This window comes from Cetorhinus maximus, chromosome 4, assembly GCF_964194155.1.
Source record: "Cetorhinus maximus chromosome 4, sCetMax3.hap1.1, whole genome shotgun sequence".
Classification (NCBI taxonomy): Eukaryota; Metazoa; Chordata; class Chondrichthyes; order Lamniformes; family Cetorhinidae; genus Cetorhinus; species Cetorhinus maximus.
Window position 1 is genome coordinate 2,387,920 of NC_135882.1, and position 26,822 is coordinate 2,414,741.

The 26,822-nt window shown below is 42.3% G+C and overlaps 1 protein-coding gene across 4 annotated transcripts in view; it reads left to right on the top strand.

Annotated features, from left to right (window-relative positions):
* Nucleotides 1-26,822, top strand: part of LOC144679440 (septin-7) — a 154,219-nt gene that overhangs the window by 58,548 nt on the left and 68,849 nt on the right. For all 4 annotated transcript variants that reach the window (XM_078539820.1, XM_078539819.1, XM_078539822.1 and 1 more), the window contains one exon: nucleotides 9,524-9,630. In XM_078539820.1, the coding sequence (XP_078395946.1) occupies nucleotides 9,524-9,630 (107 nt within the window). The remainder of the gene's footprint in view (nucleotides 1-9,523; nucleotides 9,631-26,822) is intronic.

Consider the following 26,822-nt stretch of genomic DNA (forward strand, 5'->3'; position numbering starts at 1 on the left):
AGGATTTACCATGTTTGTTTCCATCTTGTTTTATCAATGACTGTAATGTTCCTTTTTTGTTTCGAACTTTGAGCAAACACTCCATGAACTCCAACTTGTGCAAAACCCAGCTGTGCATAACTTACTTGATCCTTGTACCGCACCTCTGTTACCCTGAGTAGAACCTTTGCTGACCTTGTTCCTGCTCAATGGAACAACCCTCAACAGCTAAACCCCTCAAGTAAATGGGAAGGCACCTTGCAGCTGTCAGTGATACGCTAATTTCAAAAATAAGATCCAGAAAGAAGACTTTGAAAGCAGCTCTGTCAATTTGAGTAGGGTAATGGGTCTGAGGTTTATGTTCCAATTATTCAGTCAATAATTGGAATGACTGCATTCAACAGGCGAGTGCAGTCATGAGAGTAAGTTTCTTCGCTCCTTGGAAGCTGGCAAGGCATGGGGTATGTGAATTAGCACCAGACTGAGCAGAGTAGAGCTGATGAGATGTTCCTGATCAGGCCTGAGGCCACAAGTGGATATTATGTTGGTTTAATAAAATTGTGGATCGCCTGATAGAAACTTTGTTTAAAATTGTGCCATGCATGACTTTGGGCATTATATTGAAGCAATTACATTATCACTATGCTTCTGCAGTTTAGCATTGCAATGCGATCATTAATGTCAACATTTTTATTATTTTCTCCCTTGCCTTCAAGGGAACGAAGAACATTATACTATACCTGCACTATTACAGTGTTTATAAGTAAGCAAAACGAGGATTTGAGCTCTGATCCTGTCCCCCCCCCGCCAATTAAAACTCAGCACTTAAAGATACAAGATACTGATTGTTCCAACTTCAACCTTGATTCCTTGAAGTTATACATAAATGGTAAACCTTAAACAACTTCAATCTCCTAAAATCCCTGTGAAACACTTAAATTTATCAATGCCCAGATCTGCCTGAATATCGAGGTCTCTTTTGAAATGCTTAGGTGAAAAATTCAGATCGTTTGATAGTGTGATTGGCCCTGATTGTAAGACTCAGGGTAGAATTTGTATATTCTACAATGGTGAAGCTAATTTTTGTGTTACAAACCAGTTTGTAATGATCGGCTCTTCAATGATGTACTTTTGAAATAGTCACTGCTAGAATGTAGAAAATGCAACAATTAATTACTGGACTGCAAGACCTGATAAACAGCCATTAAATAAATGACCACATCACCTGTTTTTACTGTTGGGTGAGAGATAAGAACATAAATGGGAACAGGACTAGCCCATTTGGCCCCTCGAGTCTGCTCCACCATTCAATAAGATCATGGTGGATCATCGTGTGTTTTGATTTCTGCATTCCCATCTAACCCCGATTACCTTGGATTCTTGTTAGGCAAGGGAATCAATCTACCTCTGCCTTAAAAATATTCAATGGCCCTGCCTCCACCACCTTCTGAGGCAGAGTGTTCCAAAGCCTCTCAGCCCTCAGAAAACAATTCTCATCTCTGTCTTAAAAGGGTGACCCCTAATTTTAAAACAGTGGCCCCTAGTTCTGGACTCACCCACTAGGGGAAACATCCTTTCAACATCCACCTTGTCAAAGCCATTCAGGATCTTATATACTTCAATCATATCACCCTTCACTCTTCTAAACTCCAGTGGACACAAGCCCAGTCTGTCCAACCTTTCCTCATAAGACAACCCATTCATTCCAGGTATCAATCTAGTAAACCTCCTTTAAACCACCTCCAATGCATTTACATCTTTCCTTAAATAAGGAGACCAAAACTGCGCACACAAATCGAGATGCGGCCTCACCAATGCCCTGTATAACTGAAGCATAACATCCTTACTTTTATGTTCAATCCCTCTCGTAATAAAGGATAGCATTCCATTAGCTGCCTTAATTACTTGCTGTGCCTGCATACTAACTTTTTGTCACATGTACTAGAACACCTATATCCCTCAGAAACCTCAGAATTCTCTGCACCTCAGAATTATGCAGCCATTCTCCATTTAAGTAATACTTTGCTCTTTTGTTCTTCCTGCCAAAGTGAACAACTTCACATTTTCCCCACATTAAACTCCATTTGCCAGATTTTTGCCCACTCAGTCAACCTATCTATATCCATCTGCAACTTCCTCATGCCCTCTGCACAACCTACTTTCCTACCTATCTTTGTGTCATCTGCAAATTTAGCTACCATGTCTTCACTCCCCTCATTTAAGCCATTGATGTAAAAAGTTGAGGCCCCAGCACAGACCCATGTGGGACTCCACTCATTATGTCCTGCCAAACAGAAAAAGACCCATTTATGCATACTCTGCTTTCTGCCAGCCAATCTTCTATCCAGGCTAATATGTTACCCACTACACGTTTTTATTTTCAGTAATAATCTTTGATGTGGCACCTTATCAAATGCCTTCTGAAAATCCAAGTACAGTACGTCTACAGGCTTCCCTTTATCCACTGCGCATGTTACTCCTTCAAAAAAAAACTCCAATAAATCGGTTAAACATGATTTTCCTTTCACAAAACAGTGCTGACTCTTCCCAATTGCCTTGAACTCTTCTAAGTGCCCAGCTATAACCTCCTTCATGATTAATTCTAATACCTTCTCCATGACAGACATCAAGCTAACTGGCCTATAGTTTCCTGTTGCCTGCCTCCCTCCCTCCCTTGAATAGACGGGTTATATTTGCTACTTTGCAATCTGATGGAACCTTCCCAGAATCTAGCAAATTTTGGAAAATTAACACCAGTGCATCAACTACCTCATTAGCCACCTCTTTTAAGACCCTAGGATGTAGTCCAACAGGACCTGGAGACTTGCCAACCTGCAGCTCCATTCCATCAATTTGTTCAGTACTGTTTCCCTAGTGATTTCTCCTGATTAACCTTCTAGTTATTCTCTGCTGTTATTTATATTCTGTCCAATCATCTGTCCTGCCACTCATCTTTGCGGAGTTGTGTGCTTTTTCCTTAAGTTTGATGCTTTCCTTAACATCTTTAGTTAGCCATGGATGGTGGGTGCTCCCCTTTGAATTTTTCTTTTATAGTAGGAATGTACTTATTCTGAATACTCTGAAATACCCTCTTAAATGTCTGCCAGTGCTTCTCTATTGATCTATCCTCTAGCCTAGTTTCCCAGTTCACTTCAGCTAGCTCAGCTTTCATCCCTAAGTTTAAGATCCTAGTCTTCGACCCACCCTTCTCCCTTTCAAACTGGATGTAAAATTCAATCACATTGTGGTCGCTACTACCTAGGAGCGCCTTTACTCTGAGGTCATTAATTAATCCTGTCACGTTACACAATGCACAATCTAATATAACCTGCTCTCTGGTTGGTTTCAGAACATGCTGCTCTAAGAAACTATCTCGAAAGCATTCTAAGAACTCCTCATCCAGGCTACGGCTGCCAAACTGACTTTTCCAATTTGTGTAGATTAAAATCACCCCTGATTATTGCTGTCCCTTTATCACAAGCGCACAATATTTTCTCTGGAATACTTTGTCCTACGCTGGCTACTGTTAGGGGGCCTGTAGACCACTCCCATTAATGACTTTTCCTCCCTTCTCTTCCTCATCTCCACCCAAACCAATTCTACATCCTCATCTCCTGCACCAAGGTCACATCTAACTATTGCACCAATGCCCTCTTTGATTAACAGTGCTACTCCAACTTTACCTAGCTTCCTATTCTCCTTAAATGTCATGTACCCTTCAATATTAAGGACCCAACCTTGGTCATCCAGCAGCCAAGTCCCTGTAATTGATATCATATTTATTTATTTCAATGTGGGCCGTCAATTCATTTACTTTGTTATGAATGCCACATACAATCAGATAGAACGCCTTTAGTTTAGGATAATTTGACACAACGTTATTTTTCATCGAGAGATCTTTTATACCCACCTCAGAGGGCCGATTTATCCCAAGCGACAACATCTCAGTCAGTGCAGCACTCACTCATCACTGCACTGGATCATCTGCCTAGATTATATACTCAAGACTCTCGGGTGGGGCTTGAACCCACAACTACTGGCTTGGAGGTAATGGTCATAGCACTGAACCACAGCTGACATCTAATTTGTAGACTTGTGTTACAAAGCACCCTCTCTGCTGTAGATGTCATTTAAACATTGGCTTTGTTTCTTAACCTTAAATGCCATTGTTTAGGGTGATTGAGCTTTAAAGCAAGCCTAGATATCATATACGCAGCAAAGACTATTTCAGAAGTTAGGACATGTGGTCCTTCCAAGTGTTAAAATTTGTAGTGTTTTCTTGCACTGAGGAGATTTAAAAAAACATTAGCTCTGTGGTACTATGAAACATTAGAATTACATGGTCTGTACAGGGTATTTGGCCCAGCTAGTATGTGCTAGGCTTCCTTGCATTCTATCTACCTCAGCTCAACCTTTCTACCTTTATTTTTGCTTTTCCTGTCTTCAGCTTTGAACAAGCTATGTATGCCTTGTTTATGTGTGACATCATTCAGGTGTGACATCATTCAGGTAGTCAACTTGCTAAACATTTGATAGTTAATCTTGAGCTGCTCAGTGGGAGGTGTGAAAGAGTGACCTGACATGGGGAGATGGTGGCATAGTGGTAATGCCCTGGGGGACATGGGTTCAAATCCCACCACAGCAGCTGGTGGAATTTAAATTCAAATAATTGAGTTGGTCAATCAAAAACCTAGAGTTGAAAGCGAGTCTCAGTAATGGTGCTATGAAACTATCATTGATTGTCATGAAAACCCATGTGTTTCACTAATGCCCTTGAGGAAAGGAAATGTGCCAGCCTTACCTGGTCCCACCTGACAGTCATCAACGAAACATAACTTACAGCCTATGTCCCAGAAGAGGAAGCCTCGTCCTCTCACTTGAGAGCGCCCCCCCATCATGTTTTGTGGCACTACCACTGTGCTAAATGGGATAGATTTCGTACAGATCTAGCAGCTCAAAACTGGGCATCGATAAGGTGCTGTGGGCCATCAGCATCTGAGTTGTATTCAACCACAATTTGTAACCTTATGGCCTGAAGTATCCTCTTCCATTACCATCAAGCCAAAGGATCACCCCTGGTCCTTTCAATGCCAAGTGGATGATCCATTTTGACCCCCTGAAGTCACCAGCATCACAGAATTCACTAATTCAATTTACTCAATGTGATATCAAGAAAGGGCTGAAGGCACCCAATACTGCAAAGGGTGTGGGCCCTGACAACATCCTGACACTAGTACTGAAGATGTGCTACAGAACTAACTGTGCTCCTAACTAAGCTGTTCCAGTACAGCTACAACACTGGCATGGACCTGATAATCTGGAAAATTACCCAGATGTGTCCTGTCCACAAAATGCAGGACAAATCCAACCCAGCCAGTTACCGCCCTGTCAGCCTATTCTCAATCGTCAGAAACTGATGGTAGGTGTCTCTGACAATGTTATCAAGTGGCACTTAGAGGACAATAACCTGGTTTTGGTCTAAGCATAGACAAAAGAGCTGAACTCGGTGACAGTGACTGTCCTTGACATCAAAGCAGCATTTGATCGAGTGTGGCATCAAGGAGCCCAGGCAAAATTGAAGTCGGTGGGTATCGGTTTTGGGGATCTCTCCACTGGTTGCAGTCATACTTAGCACAAAGGAAGGTGGTTGTGATTGTTGGAGGTCAATTATCTCAGTCCTGGGACATCACTGCAGGAGTTCCTCAGGGTAGTGTTTTAGGCCCAACCATCTTCAACTGCTTCATCAATGACCTTCCATCATAAAGTCATAAGTGCGCTGCTGATTGCAGAGTGTTCAGATCGCAACTCTTCAGACACTGAAGCAGTCCATGCCAATACACAGCGAGACCGGGACTACATTCCAGCTTAGACTGTTGAGTGACATTTATGCCACACAAATGCAAGGCAATGACCACCTCCAACAAGAGAGAAATAACCATCTCCTCCTGATATTCAGTGACATTACCATTACTCCCCCACTATCAACATCCCAGGGGTTACCATTGACCAGAAACTGAACTGGACTAACAGTATAAATACTGTGCTACAAGTGCAGGTCAGAAGCTGGGAATTCTACAGCAAGTAACTCACCTGACTCCCCAAAGTCTGTCCACCTTCTACAAGGTGCAAGTTGGCAGTGTGATGGAATACTCTCCACTTGCCTGGATGAATGTAGCTCCAACAACACTCGAGGAGCTTGATACGATCAGGATTGCAGGGTGCTTGATTGATGCCCCATCCATCACCTTAACATTCACTCCCTCTACCACCGACGCACAGTAGCAGCAGTATGTACTGTCTACAAGATGCACTGCAGGAACTCACCAAGGCTCCTTAAACTACACCTTCCAAACCCACTGCCTCTGCCACCTAATAGGCAAGGGCAGCAGATGTGTGGGAACACCACCACCTGCAAGTTTTCCTCCAAGCCACACACCATCTAGTCTTGAACTATATTGCAGTTTCTTCACTGTTGTTGGGTCAAAATTCTGCAACTCCCTAACAGCACTGTGGGTGTACCTACACCACATGAACTGCAGCGGTTCAAGAAGGCAGCTCAGCACTAGGGACGCTACCACTGGACCACAAGACTGTTATGACGTGGCGAATGTGTGCCAGGCGGACCAAATCCACAAGGGAAACTTCACCACGCTTTCACAGCAGTTTTGCCATTTGTATTTGAGATGTGTGCACTGAATTCAGAAGTAGTGAGTCCACCAAAACCTTTAGAGATTTTTTTTAAAATTAAAATATTTATCAACAAAATAAAAGATTTCAAGCACATACATAAGGCTACAATTACTTAATACTACAAATCTTAAAATCCCTAATTAACCTGACTCCCAGTTATACACCCCCTTTAAGGCAACAGTCCAAAATAGAATTTAGATTTAAAAAAACAAGTTAACATGGTACCCACTTGACAGTGGAATTCCAAATGGCTTCTCCCCAACTTTAGTTACTGGACACAATAGACTTGTACACAAATGGCTGGAGGCTTCTTCAAGGCTATTTCACACACTCCTGTTAGATCTTACATGGCCCCAACATAGCCTTTCACTCATTCTCCTTTATATATGTTACTCTGTTTAATATGCAAATTCCATTGTTCCATATGTCTTTGGAACTGTACCTTTCCCATAATATAACTTTAATGATGTCAATATTATCAGTAACCTTTGTGAAAAATAAACACACTGCTTACCTTTGCTTATCTGGCTAGTTGTAAACAGATCTTTGAAATCCAAACAATCCCTTCACTGATCTAAAAATGCAAATTCCTTTCACGCCTTACATGCTAAGACAGCACCCATGTTTACTCATTAACATTTCAAGTACATTTCTATACCTAGCTTCTTTTGATAATTTCAAGCTTGCAGTTTACCTGACTCCAAATGTAATTAAATCAAACACAACCATCTACACTCACCAATAAACCTACTTTACAACAAACCAGAAAAATATTATTAAAATTATTATACGTTCGTAGCAAAGACCTCCTGATGGGATCTTTCTATAGAAACGTAGAAAATAGGAGCAGGTGTTGGTCATTTGGCCCCTCGAGCCTGCTCCGCCGTTCAATTTGATCATGGCTGACCCTCCATCGTAATGCCTTGCTCTCGCTCTCGATGCCCCTTGATGCCTTTAGGGTCCAGAAATCAATCTATTTCCTCCTTAAATATATTCAGCGACTTGGCCTGGAGAATTCCATAGAGTCACCACCCTCCGAGTGAAGAAGTTTCTCCTCATCCAACTGGCCTGCCCCATATCCTGAGACTGTGACTCCTTGCTCAAGACCACCCCACCCCCACCAGCCAGAGGAAACATCATCCCTGCATCCAGCCTGTCCAGCGCTGTCAGAATATTATATGTTTCAATGAGATTCTCTCCCCCCGCCCCCCACAGTGAATACAAGCCTAGTTAGCCCAATCTCTCCTCATATGACAATCCTGCCATCCCAGTCTGGTGAACCTTCGCTGCACTCCTGCTTTGTACTTTTGTCTTTCATTCCTATTTTTGTTTCCCCCTCGTGTCTCCCTGCTCAGGTTCCCATCCACCTACCACTCCAGTTTAAACCCTCCCCCAAAGTACTAGCAAATACCCCTGCGAGGATATTGGTCCCGGTCCTGCTGGGGTGCAACCCGTCCAGCTTGTACAGGTCCCATCTTCCCCAGAATCCGCCCCAATGCCTCAGGAATCCAAATCCCCCCCCCCCCCCCCCCCCCACCTACACCATTTCTCCAGCCACGCATTCATCTGGTCTATTCTCCAATTCCTGATCTCACGAGACGTGGCACTGGGACTAATCCTGAGATTACTACCTTTGAGGTCTGCTTCTTAATTTACTTCCTAGCTCCCTGTATTCTGTTTTCAGGACCTCATCCCTCTTTTTACCTATGTCGTTGGTACAGATATTGACCACGACCTCTGGGTGTTCGCTGTCCTCCCTCAGAATGTCCTGCAGCCGCTCAGTGACATCCTTGACCCTGGCAGCAGGTAGGCAACATAGCATCCTGGTGACGTGTGTGCGGCTGCAGAAACATCTGTCTGTTCCTATGTGTAAAATCAAGAGAGGAAATCTAATTACTGCAGCTCCAACTCTCTGCATTGCACCACTAATGTTCCCAAATAAATTCCAGGCACTGTTATGCTACTAACACTCATGGTTGAGTTTATAGGTCTTCTGTGAAGTGGTCATGATCCCAGGAACTTATTATAACAATAACTCAATTGTTTCATCTCCTGTGTTTTAGTTTGAAGATAATTAAACAAAGTAAGACATAAATTAAACCATTGAGGCTTTGGCAGAAGTCATATAGTTGGCCGAGCTTTCTTGTTTGCCAGGAATTTTGATCTTCACGTTAGGCAGATATTTAGGATATTGGACTATTTCTTACTGAATGTTGCCTCTGCCTTCCCAGCTCTGTTCCTAGTCTCCTGAATCAACAACAACTTGCATCATTAAAGGCATCCCAAAGCACTTCACAGATTGAGTAAATTCAAGTGGGCATTGCATAGAAATAATTGGTTAAGTGGAGCTGAGTGGCAGAGCCAGAAACGTGGTGGGAAAGATGAGTTTTGTTAGGCTTTTGAAATCAGGAACAGGAGAGGTAAGGCCCTTTGCGAAGTAATGGCACTTCCCTTTCAGCCATTTGCCCCAATAGCATCGAGATTAGGGCGGCAAATGAGTGATAATCAGTGTCATGAGGTCTGAGAAGGCTTTAAACCACAAGCTAGTTCAAACGATTGATTTGCTTTTAATCTATGTTTGGAGGATTTATGTTTTCAAACTGACTAGGAATTTTAATCCATTTGAAAAGTAAAGGATAGCTTTTGTTGTTCTGCTAATTGTTTTGGGACAATCAGTTAAATTTTGACCATGTATTCTTTGAATGTAAACCTGGCAAAATGTAACCAGCAGCTCTAATTGAGCTCCTTTTAAAGATTTAAGGGGTATGAGGATCAAGAGCCTTTAGGCAATGCAAGTCATTTGTAAACATGAGTTATCTGATACTAAACCTTTCTGAAACTGTTTCTGTTGCAGGTGAATCAGGATTAGGAAAGTCGACGCTCATCAACTCTTTGTTTCTGACAGACTTGTATTCAGCAGACTACCCAGGCCCTTCACATAGGATCAAAAAAACAGTCATGGTATGTCCTCAGCCTGCAAACTACGTGTTTGCTTGTTCATCTTCACAATTTAAAACATGTTTCAAGGGTTGAAGCACTTTTAGCTTTCAATTTTATTTGCAGTGACAGACAAATCTAATTTTCAGAAGGGCAGACATTGAAGGATGGAGCAGCCATCACTGTTTCAGTTTGATGGCTGGTTGCCTTTTTTGTAAACTTCGGTTTATCAGCAATTGAAGAAGCCACACAAAATCTGCAGATTAGATGACAAGCTACAGCATTGTGGAATTTTGGTGTTGAAAACATAAATTTTAAAGTGCTATCTGATTATCCATTAAGGAATTATCGCTGAAGTGTTAGTATATTGTAATGCATGGCGATTAAGTGGTCAGACTTCTGTTTTATATTTACTGAGATTGTGAAGTTTACATAACTGTTGGGCTGCTCTGACAAAATCCATTTCTGAATTTGATGCAAGACAATTCTAAATTTATCTAAATCCCATTAGGCTTTGATGTGGTAAAGACAAAATGAATGACAGGACTAGATAGTATGCTGAAGCAAAGCAGAAAATGCTGGAAATCCTCGTCAGACTGCAGCCGTGGAGGGAAAAACAGATAACGTTTCAGGTCGATGACCTTTTCAGCAGGTCTGGAGATGTAACTTTGTCAGCAAATACTGGGCCAGGGAAAAGGTGCAGGGAGTGGAGGTAGAGAACAAAGAGAGAGAACTGTGATCAAGTGGACATTAGGAGTGATTTAAATACAATGGTGTCTGTTATTTGTAAGCACACAGCCAGATGTGACTTTTATTTCAAGATTTCCAGCATCCACGGTATTTTGTTTTTGTACTCATGTTGAAATTCCTTGCTATAGTGTAACCTTTTACCTGATTTTCTTGTTGTCCAATACATTTCCAATGTTGTCAAAATACATGCCACTGCAGCAATAAAGCAAGGTTTCCATTATCCATCTTCCCTGTTTGTTTGCCAGTGTTTCCATGGGACAAAGCTTCATGCCAGACATTGCCTCATTGTGCAGACTGCTAACACCAGTATTCTGTCTGGCGTAAATCGGTCTAGAAAAGATTAATTTTATTTGTATTGTAATTGTTTATTCAAATGCCTGTGGTGTTACTGGTGGGCAGTGGAGGTTTCATTTGAGTTTAAAAATAAAACCTTTACTATAAATCGTAGGCTCAATGGATGTGGTTGTTTTAAATAAAACCTTTGAAACCTATACCCCCTTTAACCAGGAACATTTACATTTGACTTGGCAATTTTGTTTCTTGGCAAGATGGTAAATTTTTTTAAAACATGCCAAATGCATAACAGCCATATAGATTATCTCCAATTTAGGAAAGCACTTTCATCCTAATTTCATTTTGCCTGTAGTTTTTGCACTGCAAGTGTTTGCCCTTTGTGTAGTTCTGACTTTGAAAAGAAGAGGACTTTAAACTGCAGTGGGAGTTGTCTACAATCCTCCTGGATAGCAGCAATTAGTGGCAGAATTAATTCATTTAATAGAGGTTGGTCACAAAAGTTTTAATAGGAATCTTGAATTTTTATACAGATTAGGAAGAGCAGATTAGCTCGAGTCACGTAGTGAATTTCTTGAGTGCGTTCAAGATATTGTTTCAGAGAACTATATTTCAGCACCAACAAGAGGGCATACTAGATTTAGTAACGAGCATTTAGCCAGACTTAGTTAAAAATCCAACACCAAGGGAGCATTGACCGAGCAATAGTCATATGATCAAGCCCAATATAGAGTTTGAAAAGGACAAACTTAACAGTTATTCATCGGCATCCTTTCATCTGCGTAAGAAGATGGACATAAAGCAAATCAAATCTGTTGGTGTTGGGATGCCTTCATATGGTGCATTTTTGTTGATAGCTGAACAGACCAATCCAAGAGAAGCAGGTTCTGTCTCAAAAGCTGCATTTGAAGCAGTTATCTAGTGTTGTGGTGGGTTATTTTCCACGTTGCTGTCTGTTGCCAAGCTGCTGTAGCCACTGATGGTCACGGTGGCTCACATCAGCCCTCAGGTGATGTCGCCATTTCTTCTATCATCAGCTAGCTAGTGCGAAAATAGTTGTTTGGGGCTTCATGTCACACTTGGAAGCATACTTGAAGCGGAGCTTCAGATGCCCTACTGGTTGCTTGGCTCTGGCTACCTCACCAAACAAAGTCCTTTGGTATGTGACCATCTTCCATCTACTGACTACGCCCAGTGTAGTAGAAGCAGCCTCTGCTTTGAGTGCTGGACTTTGCCTTTGAGAACACTGCTGCATTCATGGTGTTGTCCTTCCACGAGTTACCCAGGATGTGCCACGAGCAGCCAAGATGAAAATAGTTGAGCTGCATTCCTTGATAGCTGTAAGTCATCCATGTTTCACAGCTGTGCCCCAAGGTGCTGAGAACACAGGCCTCAAACCAGCATCTTGATCCTGAGAATCAGCTTGATGTTACTCCGTACACATTTTGTGAATCAGCCAAAGTTGGTAGCTGCTTTCTGCATGCATGTATCTTGTTCTGCTTTGAGACTGATTGTCTATCACCATGGATCCGCAATAGCGAAATTTGCTAACCACTTCCAGTGGGGTGTTATTTAGTGTGATCAGGGGCGGAGATGCAACACCTTGTCCCATATCTATGGTTTTCTTAATGCTTACAGTCAGGGAGAACAAGCTACTGGCATGGGACAGACAATCCATGAGGATCATCTCCCACTCCTCAGCATCACTGAGAAAGGCCTTCACTAGGGTCATGCTTAAAAAAATCTCCATCTACTTGCAGACCAAGTATATGCAAAAGCACAGATGTACAATGGATGTGATCTCCATACACCAGCTACAAGAGAACTGTAGGGAGCAGGCTACACCTCTTTATCTTACTTATATAGATCTGACTAAAGTATTCAATGCTGTCAGCAGGGCAGGACTCCAAGATTTTGGGGGAAATTGGCTGTTCACCAAAGCTTGGCCTCATCTGTTCCTTTTGTGACAGCATGCATTGTATTTTACAGTTTGACGACTCCACTTCTGACCGTTTGAGTGAAGAATGGAGTGAAACAGGGCTGCATCCCTAACCCCTGCTCTGTTTGCTTTCATCAGCTCCATGCTCATGACCATTACCCCTGCAGATATGGAAGGAGTTTACCTGCAGACTAGGTCAGAGAGCATGCTGTACAATCTATCCAGACTGAAAGTGAAGACAGAAATACAGTGCACCTTGATCAGAGAACTCCTCTATGCTGTTCACGTTGTGCAAATTGCTCACATGGGAACTCAAGCTACCAAGACTCATTAAGCTACTAAGGTTCTAGATTTTGCTTGACTTGAGTCAGAAAGAGACTGACAAAAGAAAACTTGTCAAAATAGTTATTTGGTAAAGATACAGATGAACAGTGGCAAATGTTCAAAAAAAACAATTTGGCATATTACAAGATCAATGTATACCACTTAGGGCAAAGAGCTCTAACTAAATGAAACAGTCACAGCTGATAGAAGACATGAGCAGTAGTACTGAAGGAAGAGCATATAAAAGCCCAGAGCAATCCAGATGATTGAGAGAGGTATAAAGAACAGCAACAGAAGAAAAAAGGAAATGATATCCTTTTCTCTAGTCTCTTTCACAATCACCGGGTGTCTCAAAAGCACCTTCCAGCCAGTTAAGCCCTTTTGAAGCGTAGTGACTGTTGTAAAGTGACAGCCAAGTTGTGCACAGCATGCTCCCACAAACAACAGATAATGACCAGATTAATCTCTTTTAGTGGTGTTGCTTGAGGGATAAATACTGGCCAAGACACTGGGGGAATGACTCCTCTGCATCTCTTTGAAATATTGCCGTAGGATCTTTTGCAGCTGCCGAAGAGGGCAGATGGAGCCTCTGTTTAATGTCTCAGCTGAAAGATGATACCTCTGTGCAGTGCTTCCTCAGTACTGTACTGGAGTGTCGGCCTTGATTTTTGTGCTGAAGTCTTGGAGTGTGATTTGAATCCGGAGACTTGTGACTCAGAGGTGAGAGAGCTACCAACCAAGCCGTGACTGACACATCAGATGGGGAAACAGTCTCTGGAAGACTGTTCTTTATGGATGCTGGCATATAGTTTTAGGATTTCATCAAATGATAATTGCTCATGCAGTTGGTTTCTGATGAAGTGAAATATTGTGATGGATAAGATCCCTCTAAGAATAAACAAAACATCTTTATCTAGGGACAATTGCTGATTTTTGTGGTAGCCAGACTTGGCAGTGCCAGTCTGCAGTACTTAGCACTGAGCTGCCTTCAATCATGTTAACAACAGCCAGCTCAGCTCGAGTTGTCTTGTAAACATTTTCATTCATCGAATGAATATAACTGCTGGCAAAAACAAGAGTCAGCCATTATACTGAGTATATAATTGATTAGTTTTTTTCTGCTACAGATACATTCAAGATACTAGTCTACATGTGACATGTTATACACAAGGCTCTTAATTACATAGATAATGTTTACGATTCCTTCCAGTCTTGATAATTTAAGTAGCTTTCTCTTAATTTGTCAATGCCCTTTTGAAACTTTCTGCTCCCATCTGTTACTTGCTGTGCCACCTGACTTAGAACCAAGGTTGTTGATGGCACTCTCTTCCTTCATCTGAATCATGGTGAATAGCAGAGGCTCCACTAAAAATCCCCTGGTCACAACCTGCCAATTGAAGTAAATGTCTGTTATCCTTACTTTATCGTCTCCCATCCTCCCCTACCCAAACCAATTTCTAACCTATGTCAGAAGGTTACCAAATTGCTGAGAAAAAGGTCAGTGGAATGACAGATGTGTGACATAAGTGCCCAAAATAAAGCTACATGGTTGGAAGAGGAAGCAAGCCAGAATTAACTGGAAACATGACTTTTTAACCAAATCTGTTAATCAGTTTTGCTGTTGCACTAGATTGAAAAGATACAGAGCAGCTATATTGCTGATCACTATGAATGAGGAGTAGGGCACCCTGTGACATATAATAGGAAGTTTAAGATCCACCAGTTAAGTGTGCAGTGGGTGAAAGCAAATGGGAGTGCAATATTCTACTTCAAGCCACACAATGCAAGAACAGAAGCTGTAAAGTGGAGGCCTTAGCTCCCCAGATAGAATTGGCAAGTTCAGTGACTAGGTTATTTCTGATCTCGCCTTTCTCAGTAGTTTTCAGTAGATTGTTTTTGTAGGTTAGTGGTTGATAATGGATGCCCAAGTAGACAGGGTAACATTGTGTCTGATGTTGACCACTTAAGATAACATGGAGTTGATAGAAACATAGCATGGTTACAGTATGGAAGGCGGTCATTCGGCCCATCGTGTCCATACTAGCTCTCTACGAGGGCAGCTCATCTAGTGCCATTCCCCCTGCCTTTTAACAATAGCCCTGCAAATTTATCCTTCAGATAATGATCCAATTCTCTTTTGAAAGCCACAGTTGAATCAACCTCCATCACATTCTCAGGCAGTGACTTCCAGATCCTAAATACCACTCGCTGCTTAAAAAATATGTTTTTCCTCATGTCACTGTTGCTTCTCAGTCACCTTAAATCTGTTTCCTCTGCTTCTTGACCCTTCCACACTGGGAACAGTTTCTTCCTATCTATCCTGTCTAGACCCCCCATGAGATTTTGAATACCTCTATCAAATCTCCTCTCAACCTTGTCTTCTCAAGGAAAACAGCCTCAGCTTACATAAGACCATAAGAAATGGGAACAGGAGTAGACCATTCGGCCCCTCAAGCCTGCTTTGCCATTCGATAAGATCATGGCTGATCATCTTGTGTTTTGATTTCCACATTCCCATCTAATCCTGATAACCTTTGATTCTCTTGCTTAACAAGAATCTACCTACCTCTGCCTGAAAAAGTATTCAGTGATCCCGCCTCCACCACCTTCTGAGGCAGAGAATTCCAAAGTCGCACAACCCTCAGCGAATTTCTCTTCTCTGTCCTAAAAGGGTGACCTCTAATTTTAAAACAGTGCTCCCTAGTTATGGATTTACCCACAAGAGGAAACATCCTTTCGGTATCCACCATGTCAAGGCCATTTAGGGTCTTGTATACTTCAATAAAATCAGCCCTCACTCTTCTAAACTCCAGTGGAAACAAGCCCAGTCTGTCCAACCTTTACTCATAAGACAAGCCACTCATTCCAGGTATCAACCTAGTAAAACTCCCTTTGACCTGCCTCCAATGCATTTACATCCTTCCTTAAATAAGGAGACCAAAACTGTACACAGTATTCAAGGTGCGGTCTCACCAGTGCCTTGTATAACTGAAGTATAGCATCCTTACTTTTATGTTCAAACCACCTCGTAATAAAGGATAGCATTCTAATCGCCGCCTTAGTTACTTGCTGTACCTGCATACTAACTTTTTGTGACTCATGTACTAGAACACCTAGATCCCTCTGCACCTCAGAATTATGCAGCCGTTCTCCATTTAAGTAATACTTTTTTGTTGTTCCTGCCAAAGTGAACAACTTCACAATTTCCCCACATTAAACTCCATTTGCCAGGTCTTTGCCCACTCACTCAACCTGTCTATATCCATCTGCAACCTCTTCATGTCCTCTTTACAACATATTTTCCTACCTATCTTTGTGTCATCTGCAAATTTAGCTACCATGACTTCACTCCCATCATCTAAGCCATTGACCTAAATCGTAAAAAGTTGAGGCCTCAGCACAGACCCCTGTGGGATACCACTCGTCACATCCTGCCAATCAGAAAAAGACCCTCTGCTTTCTGCCAGCCAGCCAATCTTCTATCCATGCTAATCTGCTACCCACTAGACTGAGCTTTTATTTTCTGTAATAATCTTTGATGTGGCACCTTATCAAATGCCTTCTGGAAATCCAAGTACAATATGTCTACAGGCTCCCCTTTATCCATTGCACATGTTACTCCTTCAAAAAACTCCAGTCAATTGGTTAAACCTGATTTTCCTTTCACAAAACTATGCTGACTCTTTCGAATTGCCTTGAGCTCTTCTATGTGACCAGCTATAACCTCCTTAATGATCAATTCTAATAACTTCCCCATGACGGATGTCAAGCTAACTAGTCTATAGTTTTCTGTTTTCTGCCTCCCTCCCTTCTTGAATAGAGGGGTTATATTTGCTACTTTCCAATCTGATGGAACCTTTCCAAAATCTAGCAAATTTTGGAAAATTAACTCCAGTGCATCAACTACCTCATTAGCCACCTCTTTTAAGACCCTAGGATGTAGTCAACCTGCAGCTCCATTCCATCATATTTGCTCAGTACTGTTTCCCTCGGGGGTTTCAGTTTTACCAAGCTCCTTTCTCCCATTCACCTCCTGATTTGCAGCTATTACTGGAATGTTTTTTGTATCCTCTATAGTGAACACAGAAGCAAAATATTTGTTCATTTCTTCCGCTATTTCCTTATCTACTATTAACTCCCCACTGTCACTCTCTGGAGCACCAACACTCACTTTACCTACTCTTTTCCTTTTTAAATACCTGTAGAAACTCGTTATCCATTTTTACATTTCCAGCTAGTTTCCCCTCATACTCTTTCTTTGTCCTGATTAACCTTTTACTCATTCTCTGCTGTTCTTTATATTCTGTCCAATCATCTGTCCTGCCACTCATTTTTGCGGAGTTGTGCGCTTTTTCCTTATGTTTGATGCCTTCCTTAACACCTTTAGTTAGCCACGGATGGTGGGTGCTCCCCTTTGAATTTTCCTTTAACGTAGGAATGTACTTATTCTGAATACTCTGAAATACCCCCTTAAATGTCCGCCACTGCTTCTCTATTGATCTATCCTCTAGCCTAGTTTCCCAGTTCACTTCAACTAGCTCAGCTTTCATCCCCACATAGTTGCCCTTATTGAAATTTAAGTTACTAGTCATCTTCCTTTCAAACTGGATGTGAAATTCAGTCATATTGTCATCGCTGCTACCTAGGGGTGCCTTTACTCTGAGGTCATTAATTAATCCTGTCACGTAACACAATACCAAGTCTAATATAACCTCTCTAAAACATGCTGCTCTAAGAAACTATCTCGAAAGCATTCTTAAAAACTCCTCATCCAGGCTACTACTGCCAATCTGATTTTTCCAGTTTGTTTAGATTAAAATCGCCCACGATTATTGCCGTCCCTTTATCACAAGTGCACAATATTTTCTCTTGAATACTTTGTTCTACGCTGGCTACTGTTAGGGGGCCTGTAGACCACTCCCATTAATGACCCCCTGTAGACCACTCCCATTAATGACTTTTCCTCCCTTCTCTTCCTCATCTCCATCCAAACCAATTCTACATCCTGATGATCTGAACCAAGGTCATCTCTAACTATTGCACCAATACCCTCTTTGATTAACAGTGCTACCCTTCCACCTTTACCTAGAATCCTATTCTTTTTGAATGTCATGTACCCTTCAATATTAAGAACCCAATCTTCTTCATCCTGCAGCCATGCCTCCTTAATTGCTATTAGATCATATTTATTTACTTCACTGCGGGCCATCAATTCATTTACTTTATGAATGCTATGAGCATTCAGATAGAGAGCCTTCAGTTTTTTCTTTTTGTTACCTTTGTAACATCTAGTCTTGACTGTTGATGCATTCTTAGGTTTTTTTCTCTCTGTCTCTTCCTGCCATTCTCTGACCCTCATTTCTCATATTACTATTTTGCTCTCCTGTCTTGACTCTACACTTTGAACTGCTTCTCCAATTTATCTATGGAACTGAAGCTCCTCACCATTCTTGTGAATCTTTTCTGTGCCCACTGTAATGCCTTCATATTCTTCCTAAAGTGTGGTGTCCAGAACTAGACACAGTTGAGGTCGAACCAGTGTTTTTTTACAAGATTATCATGAGGACTTGGGAGACAAGACAGAGCCATTCAGTTTTGGCAAAGGAGTCAGACAATGTCTAATTTCACCAGTACTATTCATTTTCATAAAGAAAAGGTCATGAGAGACACCAGTTCTCCTCTTCCAGCACATCTTGGGGGCCAATATTGGTAGCCACAACATCTGGAACATATATGCTGATGGCACTGCTCTTTTTTTTAAAAATTCATTCACAGGATGTGGGCTTCGCTGGCTGAGCCAGCGTTTATTACCCATCCCTAATTGCCCTTGAGCTGCCTCCTTGAGCCACTGCAGTCCATGTGGTGTAGGTACACCCACAGTGCTGTTAGGAAGGGAGTTCGAGGATTTGGAACCGGTGACAATGAAGGAACGGCGATATATTTCCAAGTGAGGATGGTGAATGACTTGGAGGGGAACTTCCAGGTGGTGGTGTTCCCATCTGCTGCCCTTGTCCTTCTAGATGGTAGTGGTCATGGATTTGGAAGGTGCTGTTGCAGGAGCCATAGTGAATTCCTGCAGTGCATCTATTAGGTAGTACAGACTGCTGCTACTGTGCTTTGGTGGTGGAGAGAGTGAATGTTTCTGGATGTGAGCCATTCAAGCGGGCTGCTTTGTCCTGGACGGTGTCAAGCTTCTTGAGTGTTGTGGGAGCTGCACTCATCCAGGGAAGTGGGGAGTATTCCATCACACTCCTGACTTGTGCCTTGTAGATGGTGGACAGACTTTGGGGAGTCAGGAGGTGAATTACTCGTCGCAGGACTCCTAGCCTCTGATCTGCTCTTGTAGCTACGGTATTTATATGACTGGTCCAGTTCAGTTTCTGGTCTATGGTAACCTCCAGAATGTTGATAGTGGGGGATTCAGTGATGATAATACCATTGAACATCAAAGGGAGATAGTTGGATTCTCTCCTGTTGGAGATGGTCATTGCCTGACACTTGTGTGGCGCAAATGTTACTTGCCACTTGTCAGCCCAAACCTGGATATTGTCCAGGTCTTGCTGCTTTTGGACATGCACTGCTTCAGCATCTGAGGAATTGCAAATAGTGCTGAAGATTTGTGTAATCATCAGCATACACGCCCACTTCTGGCCTTATGATGGAAGGAATGTCATTAATGAAGCAGCTGAAGATGGTTGGGCTGAGGACACTACCCTGAGGAACTCCTGCAGTGATGTCCTGGAGCTGAGATGATTGACCTCCAACAACCTCAACCATCTTTCTTTGTGCTAGGTATGACTCCAACCAGCGGAGAGTTTTCCCTCTGATTCCCATTGACTCCAGTTTTGCTAGGGCTCCTTGATGCCACACTCGGTCAAATGTTGCCTTGATGTCAAGGACAGTCACTCTCACCTCACTTCGGGAATTCAGCTCTTTTGTCCATGTTTGAATCAAGGCTGTAATGAAACCTTTGCCTTAATGGCAAAGACAAGCAAGAACTATCCCTTATTTGGGGCTGACATTTCAGAGTAGACATGGCTGACCACACCAGCTAAATAAATGGACTCCCATAGGTATTGGTTCAAGCATCACTGCACATGCCTGACCTGTCTGTAACCAAATTGTGGCTATTCATACCCACAGAAAACTTCATTGCTACTGGCTTTCTACCCTGGTAATCACACTCATGAACAGTATGAACCTTTGGTGCAGTGTTGCCGGAAACTGTGTCTTCAATCAAGTACCAAGATTTTGTCCTTCACCTCCCACTTGCAAAATTCTTGTGTTCCTCATGAACCATCCATGACTAGCTATAGTCCATGAGGGGCTGAAGATCTCAGCTGAAGAGCTGAGAAAGTTGAGACTGAAGCTAGGGTTGAGATGACAATTCATGATGAGAGCAGTGTGACCAATTCAGTCTGTAAATGTAGTTCAATTTCTGGGATTGAAAGTGACCCTAAATGGGACTAGCAGCACTGAAATCAAGACAACACTAGCAACAGGCCACACTACAACTTGTTAGCTGAGTGAAGTATGGAGGGTACCTAACATCAGCCAACACTTGAAAGAGCAAGTTAAAAATCCCTGCTGGAACATTGCGCTGTATGGGTGTGAAAGTTGGCCCTCAAGGCTGGTGAGAAGAGGATGACAGCTTTTGAAATCTGGCTCTTCGAGGGGTCCTTCGAATTGGTTGGACACTGAAGAACCAATATTTTTCCACAGGAAAATTGGAACCTCAGCATCTCATGGGCTTTTAGATAGAGTGAAGAAGCGGAAGCTGAGAGTATGACCACTGGGAAAGGCAGGGTGAGTATCTGGTGATTGCGACAATAGAAGGTGAAACATCAGGAAAGAACAGGTCAGGTTGGAGTAGGACTCAATGGGTGGACAAGAACAGAAACTGCATGGAGGGAAGAATGACAGCAGCACACCAAATTGCATTGAACAGGGAGATGTCTGCAGCCCCTCATGGACTATAGCTAGTTATGGATGGTTCATGAGGAACACAGTTTTGAAAGCGGGAGGTGAAGGACAAAATCTTGGTACTTGATTGAAGACATGATTTCAGGCAACACTGCACCATAAGGTTCATACTGTTCATGAGTGTGGTTACCAGGGTAGAAAGCCAGTAGCAATGATGAAGTTTTCTGTGGGTATGAATAGCCACAATTTGGTTACAGACAGGTCAGGCATGTGCAGTGATACTTGAACCAATACCTACGGGAGTCCATTTATTAAGCTGGTGTGGTCAGCCATGCCTACTCTGAAATAAAAACAAAAAACTGCGGATGCTGGAAATCCAAAACAAAAAATAAAAAATATCTGGAAAAACTCAGCAGGTCTGGCAGCATCGGCGGAGAAGAGTAGAGTCTGTTCTGTTGAAGGGTCATGAGGACTCGAAATGTCAACTCTTCTCCGCCAATGCTGCCAGACCTGCTGAGTTTTTCCAGGTATTTTTTATTTGGTATTTTTTGTTATGCCTCCTCTGAAATGTCAGCCCCGAATAAGTTCAACTAAGCAGATGGCCCCACACGGCAGTATTCTATTTCCATCAGAAGACCAGAATGCTAATTTGAATATTTCTGGTAAAGCTATTTTTGTATAACTCAAAGTTTGGCATCCTTTCTCATTAAGGTCTGTATTTTTCCTCAATTTATACTTTAATTACCTTCTGAATCCATTTTGGTGATTACTAATTTATATTTTTGCTGCCCTCAGATGTATGTGTATTTTGTGCATTCAGCATCAATAGTTGGAAGCATATTCTGTTTTTCTATGTGATAATCATCAGATGCATTTGCCAGTTAATTTATTGCAATTCATCTCATTCCCTTACAATTTGCCTCAGTTACACATTTTTTGTCATGGGCCTTACTGGTGCTAAATTCCAGGTTGTAACAATGATATGCTTTCTAGCATATTGAAATTACATCAGATTAAAACGTTCCTTCAGTTTACTATATACAAAAACAATTCTTTCCGTGAAGAGTAGAAAACTTGTTTGCAACTGACTGATGTAAGAGTGAGGCTTTTTAGTAATTTTCCTGACCACCACAAATCCTGGCTCAAATTCTGGCCAGATAAATACCAACAATTTGTCAATTTGGAAATGTGATCCGTGACCCTTGTCTGTGGAAGCATTTTATTACACCCAATATACTTTAGGGTTCAAACTCAACCTTATGAAAATCTCAGCTTATTTAGGGCTAATACATTAATGTATACTGCTATGTTTATGAAACATAAATGGCACAAAATGTAGAAGAATATTGGGACACAATAAATGATGATCACTTCTATAAAATTGTTATAAAGTGAGCCAGCTTACAAGGATTCAACAGGAAACTTCCCATTGGAATTTTTGTCCAGAGGAAGTGGTATTTGTGGTGAAGACACGTGGAGAATGTTAAGCAAACATAACTTTGGCAAAAAACTTTGTTCCCTGCTGATTTTTCCATTACTGAATGCAGAAATTCTATTTAAAGATATATGCATTTGTCAAACCAGCAAACCCACTTCCACTAGTCTCTTGTAGGTAAGAATTCAGAAATTTTAAGATGGAAGTACCATTGTTTAAATTTAGCCACAGTTTGCGCAGTGCAGGCTCTTCATGCTGGCTTTGCATCAGCACTAGGCTATTTGGGTTGGCCTGAAAATTGCAGGATTATGGAGATAATGTGATCCATGTGGATGTACGAATGAATGTTCAGTTTAATTCAAGTCGAAATTTTTTCACCCAGTGTGTCGGGAGTCTAACATACCATAAGACCATAAGACATAGGAGCAGAAATTAGGCCATTCGGCCCATCGAGTCTGCTCCACCATTCAATCATGGCTGATAAGTTTCTCAACCCCATTCTCCCGCCTTCTCCCTGTAACCTTTGATCCCCTTACCAATCAAGAACCTATCTGTCTCAGTCTTAAATACACTCAATGACCCTGGTCTCCACAGCCTTCTGTGACAATGAATTCCATAGATTCATCACTCTCTGGCGAAAGAAGTTTCTCCTCATCTCTGTTCTGAAAGGCCTTCCCTTTACTCTGAGGCTGTGCCCTCGGGTCCTAGTCTCTCCTACTAATGGAAACATCTTCCCCACGTCCACTCTATCCAGGCCTTTCAGTATTCTGTAAGTTTCAATCAGATCCCCCCTCATCCTTCTAAACTCCATCGAGTATAGACCCAGATTCCTCAAACGTTCCTCATATGTTAACCCTTTCATTCCTGGGATCGTTCTTGTGAACCTCCTCTGGACCCTCTCCAGGGCCAACACATCCTTCCTGAGATACGGGGCCCAAAATTGCTCACAATATTCTAAATGTGGTCTGACCAGAGCCTTATAATGCCTCAGCAGCACATCCCTGCTTTTATACTCTTGTCCTCTCGAAATAAATGCCAACATTGCATTTGCCTTCCGAACTACTGACTCAACCTGCAAGTTAACCTTAAGAAAATCCTGGACTAGGACTCCCAAGTCCCTTTGCACTCCAGATTTCTGAATTCTCTCCCCATTTAGAAAATAGTCTATGCCTCTATTCTTCCTACCAAAGTGCATGACCTCACACTTCTCCACGTTCTATTCCATCTGCCACTTCTTTGCCCATTCTCCTAACCTGTCTAAATCCTTCTGCAGCCTCCCCGCCTCCTCAATACTACCTGTCCCTCCACCTATCTTTGTATCATCTGCAAACTTAGCCAGAATGCCCTCAGTTCCTTCATCTAGATCATTAATGTATAAAGTGAAAAGTTGTGGTCCCAACACTGACCCCTGCGGAACTCCACTAGTCACCGGTCGCCATCCTGAGAAGGACCCCCTTATCCCCACTCTCTGCCTCCTGCCAGACAGCCAATCTTCTATCCATGCTAGTACCTTGCCTCTAACACCATGGGCTCTTATCTTACTGAGCAGCCTCCTGTGCGGCACCTTGTCAAAGGCCTTCTGGAAGTCCAAGTAGATAACATCCGTTGGCTCTCCTTTGTCTAACCTATTCATTACCTCCTCAAAGAATTCTAACAGATTTGTCAGGCATGACCTCCCCTTGATGAAACCATGCTGACTTTGCCCTATTTTACCATGCAATTCCAAGTATTCTGAAATCTCATCCTTAATAATGGACTCTAAAATCTTACCAACGGCCGAGGTCAGGCTAATCGGCCTGTAATTTCCTGTCTTTTGCCTCACTACCTTCTTAAACAGGGGGGTTACATTAGCGATTTTCCAGTCCTCTGGGATCCTCCCTGACTCCAGTGGTTCCTGAAAGATCACCACTAACGCCTCCACTATCTCTTCAGCTATCTCCTTCAGAACTCTGGGGCGTAATCCATCTGGTCCAGGTGATTTATCCACCTTCAGACCTTTCAGTTTTCCTAGCACCTTCTCCTTGGTAATGGCCACCATACTCACCTCTGCCCCCCGACTCTCTTGAATTTTGGGGATGTTACTCGTGTCTTCCACCGTGAAGACTGGCGCAAAGTACCTATTCAGTTCCTCCGCCATTTCTTTGTTCCCCACTACTACTTCTCCAGCGTCATTTTCCAGCGGCCCAATGTCCACTTCTCTTACCCTTTATATATCTAAAAAAAACTCTTGCAATCATCTTTTATATTACTGGCTAGTTTACCCTCATATTTAATCTTCTCCCTCCTTATTTCTTTTTTAGTTGTCCTCTGTTGGTCTTTGTAGGCTTCCCAATCCCCTGGTTTCCCACCGCTCTTCGCCACATTGTATGCTTTCTCTTTAGCTTTTATGCTGTCCCTGACTTCCCTTGTCAGCCATGGTTGCCTCGTCCTCCCTTTAGTATGCTGCTTCTTCCTAGGGATGAATTTTTGCTGTGTCTCCCAAAATACTCCCAGAAACTCCTGCCATTGCTGTTCCACTGTCTTTCCTGCTAGGCTCATCTTCCAGTCAATTCTGGCCAGCTCCTCCCTCATGCCTCTGTAGTTACCTTTATTCAACTGTAATACCGTTACATCTGATTCCAGCTTTTTCCTCTCAAATTGCAGAGTAAATTCTATCATATTATGGTCTCTTCCTTCTAAGGGTTCCTTCACCTTGAACTCCCTTATCAAATCTGCCTCATTACACATCACTAAATCTAGAATTGCCTGTTCCCTAGTGGGCTGCACCACAAGCTGCTCCAAAAAGCCATCTCGCAGACATTCTACAAATTCCTTTTCTTGGGATCAACTACCAACCTGATTTTCCCAGTCTACCTGCATATTGAAATCCCCATGATCACTATAACCTTGCCTTTCTTACACGCCATTTCTATCTCCTGGTGTATCTTGTGCCCCACATACTGTTCGGAGGCCTGTACATAACTCCCATTATGGTTTTTTTACCTTTGCGGTTCCTCAATTTTATCCACACAGATTCTACATCATCTGACCCTACATCGTTTCTTGCTATCAATTTAGTTTCATTTCTTACTAACAAAGCAACCCCACCCACTCTGCCAACCTGCCTATCTTTTCGATAGGATGTACATCCTTGTATATTTAGCTCCCAGTCCTGATCCCCTTGCAGCCATGTCTCCGCGATGCCCACCACATCATACCTGCCAATTTCAATCTGCGCCACAAGGTCATTTACCTTATTTCGTATACTGCGTGCATTCAGACACAACACCTTCAGTCCTGTATTTCCCATCCCCTTTCTCATTGTTGTCAGAAAGAGTGGTAAAGGGCGTCACATTTGAAAGTATTTGCATATGCACTTCAAGTGTCGTAACCTAAAGGACAATGGATCAAGAGCTAGAAAGTGGGATTAAGCTCGATAGCTTTTTGGCTGGCATGGACATGATGGATCAAATGGTCTCTTTCTGTGCCTTACATTTCTGTGATTCTATAGTATAACAGTTGCAGGAGAGAATTTTTTTTATCCGTTCAAAGGCATCACTAGAAAGGCCCATGAGAAGGTGGTGGTGAACCGCTGCAGTCTGTGTCCTATAGATACCACGGTGATGTTAGGGAGGGAGCTCCAGGATTTTGACCCAAGGATGATGAAGGAACAAAATGTTTCCAAGTCAGGATGGTGGAAGACTTGGAGGGGAACTTGTAGGTCGTGGTGTTCCCTTGTGCTTGCTGCCCTGACCTAGGTGGTCGAGGTCATGGATTTGAAAGGTGCTATTGATGAAAGTACATCAGCCTAGTTCCCATTTTATTTGCAGTGGACACTGCTCTTTAAATCCAGACATATAGACTATCAGTTATAGCCATTGGAGTGATAGAATGCTGGGATTTGCTGCATCCATGTGATTCATGCACTATTCCTATTTGAAGCTCAGTTTTTCATTGAAAGCTCTCTGACAAGCTGGTTGAAATGCTTTAGCAATTATACAGCAAAATAACTTTCCAAATATGGGAGACCTCCTTGTTATGTTACAGAATCTATTTCTCAGCAGCTGCTAATCTGCCAGAAGTCAAATGGTTGAGATTGTAATAATTGATGCTTTGCAGATACCTCCACATTCTCACAAGTGAATGCCTTTGTTCAGTCCTTTGGAACACTTCATACACTAAGAAGTGAAAGTCAAAGCACTTTTGCAGTGCAGGGCCATCAAAAACCTTTTTAATGCACATAGCCATGTGTCTAGAAGGAAGTTTGAATGTGCATCTGCACTTATAGCAGTATAAATTTGCAGAAATTAAAGTTGTTTTTGAATCTACCAATGCGCTGCTAATGTTAAGAGTGGCCTAACCCTGGTACTGACAATCTCTCGCTCTAATCCAATGTACCTTATAGCTAATGTTTTGCACTGCCGTACGAAATGTAACTCCTTGAAACTGGGAATTATGCGCTGGGAGGTGTTTAACTTAGATATTAGGCACTTCAACATTTTCCAATATTTGATGCATCATTGCATGTATGTCACACAAGTTCTGGGCCTGCCCAATGGTGCAAATTTTGAAGGA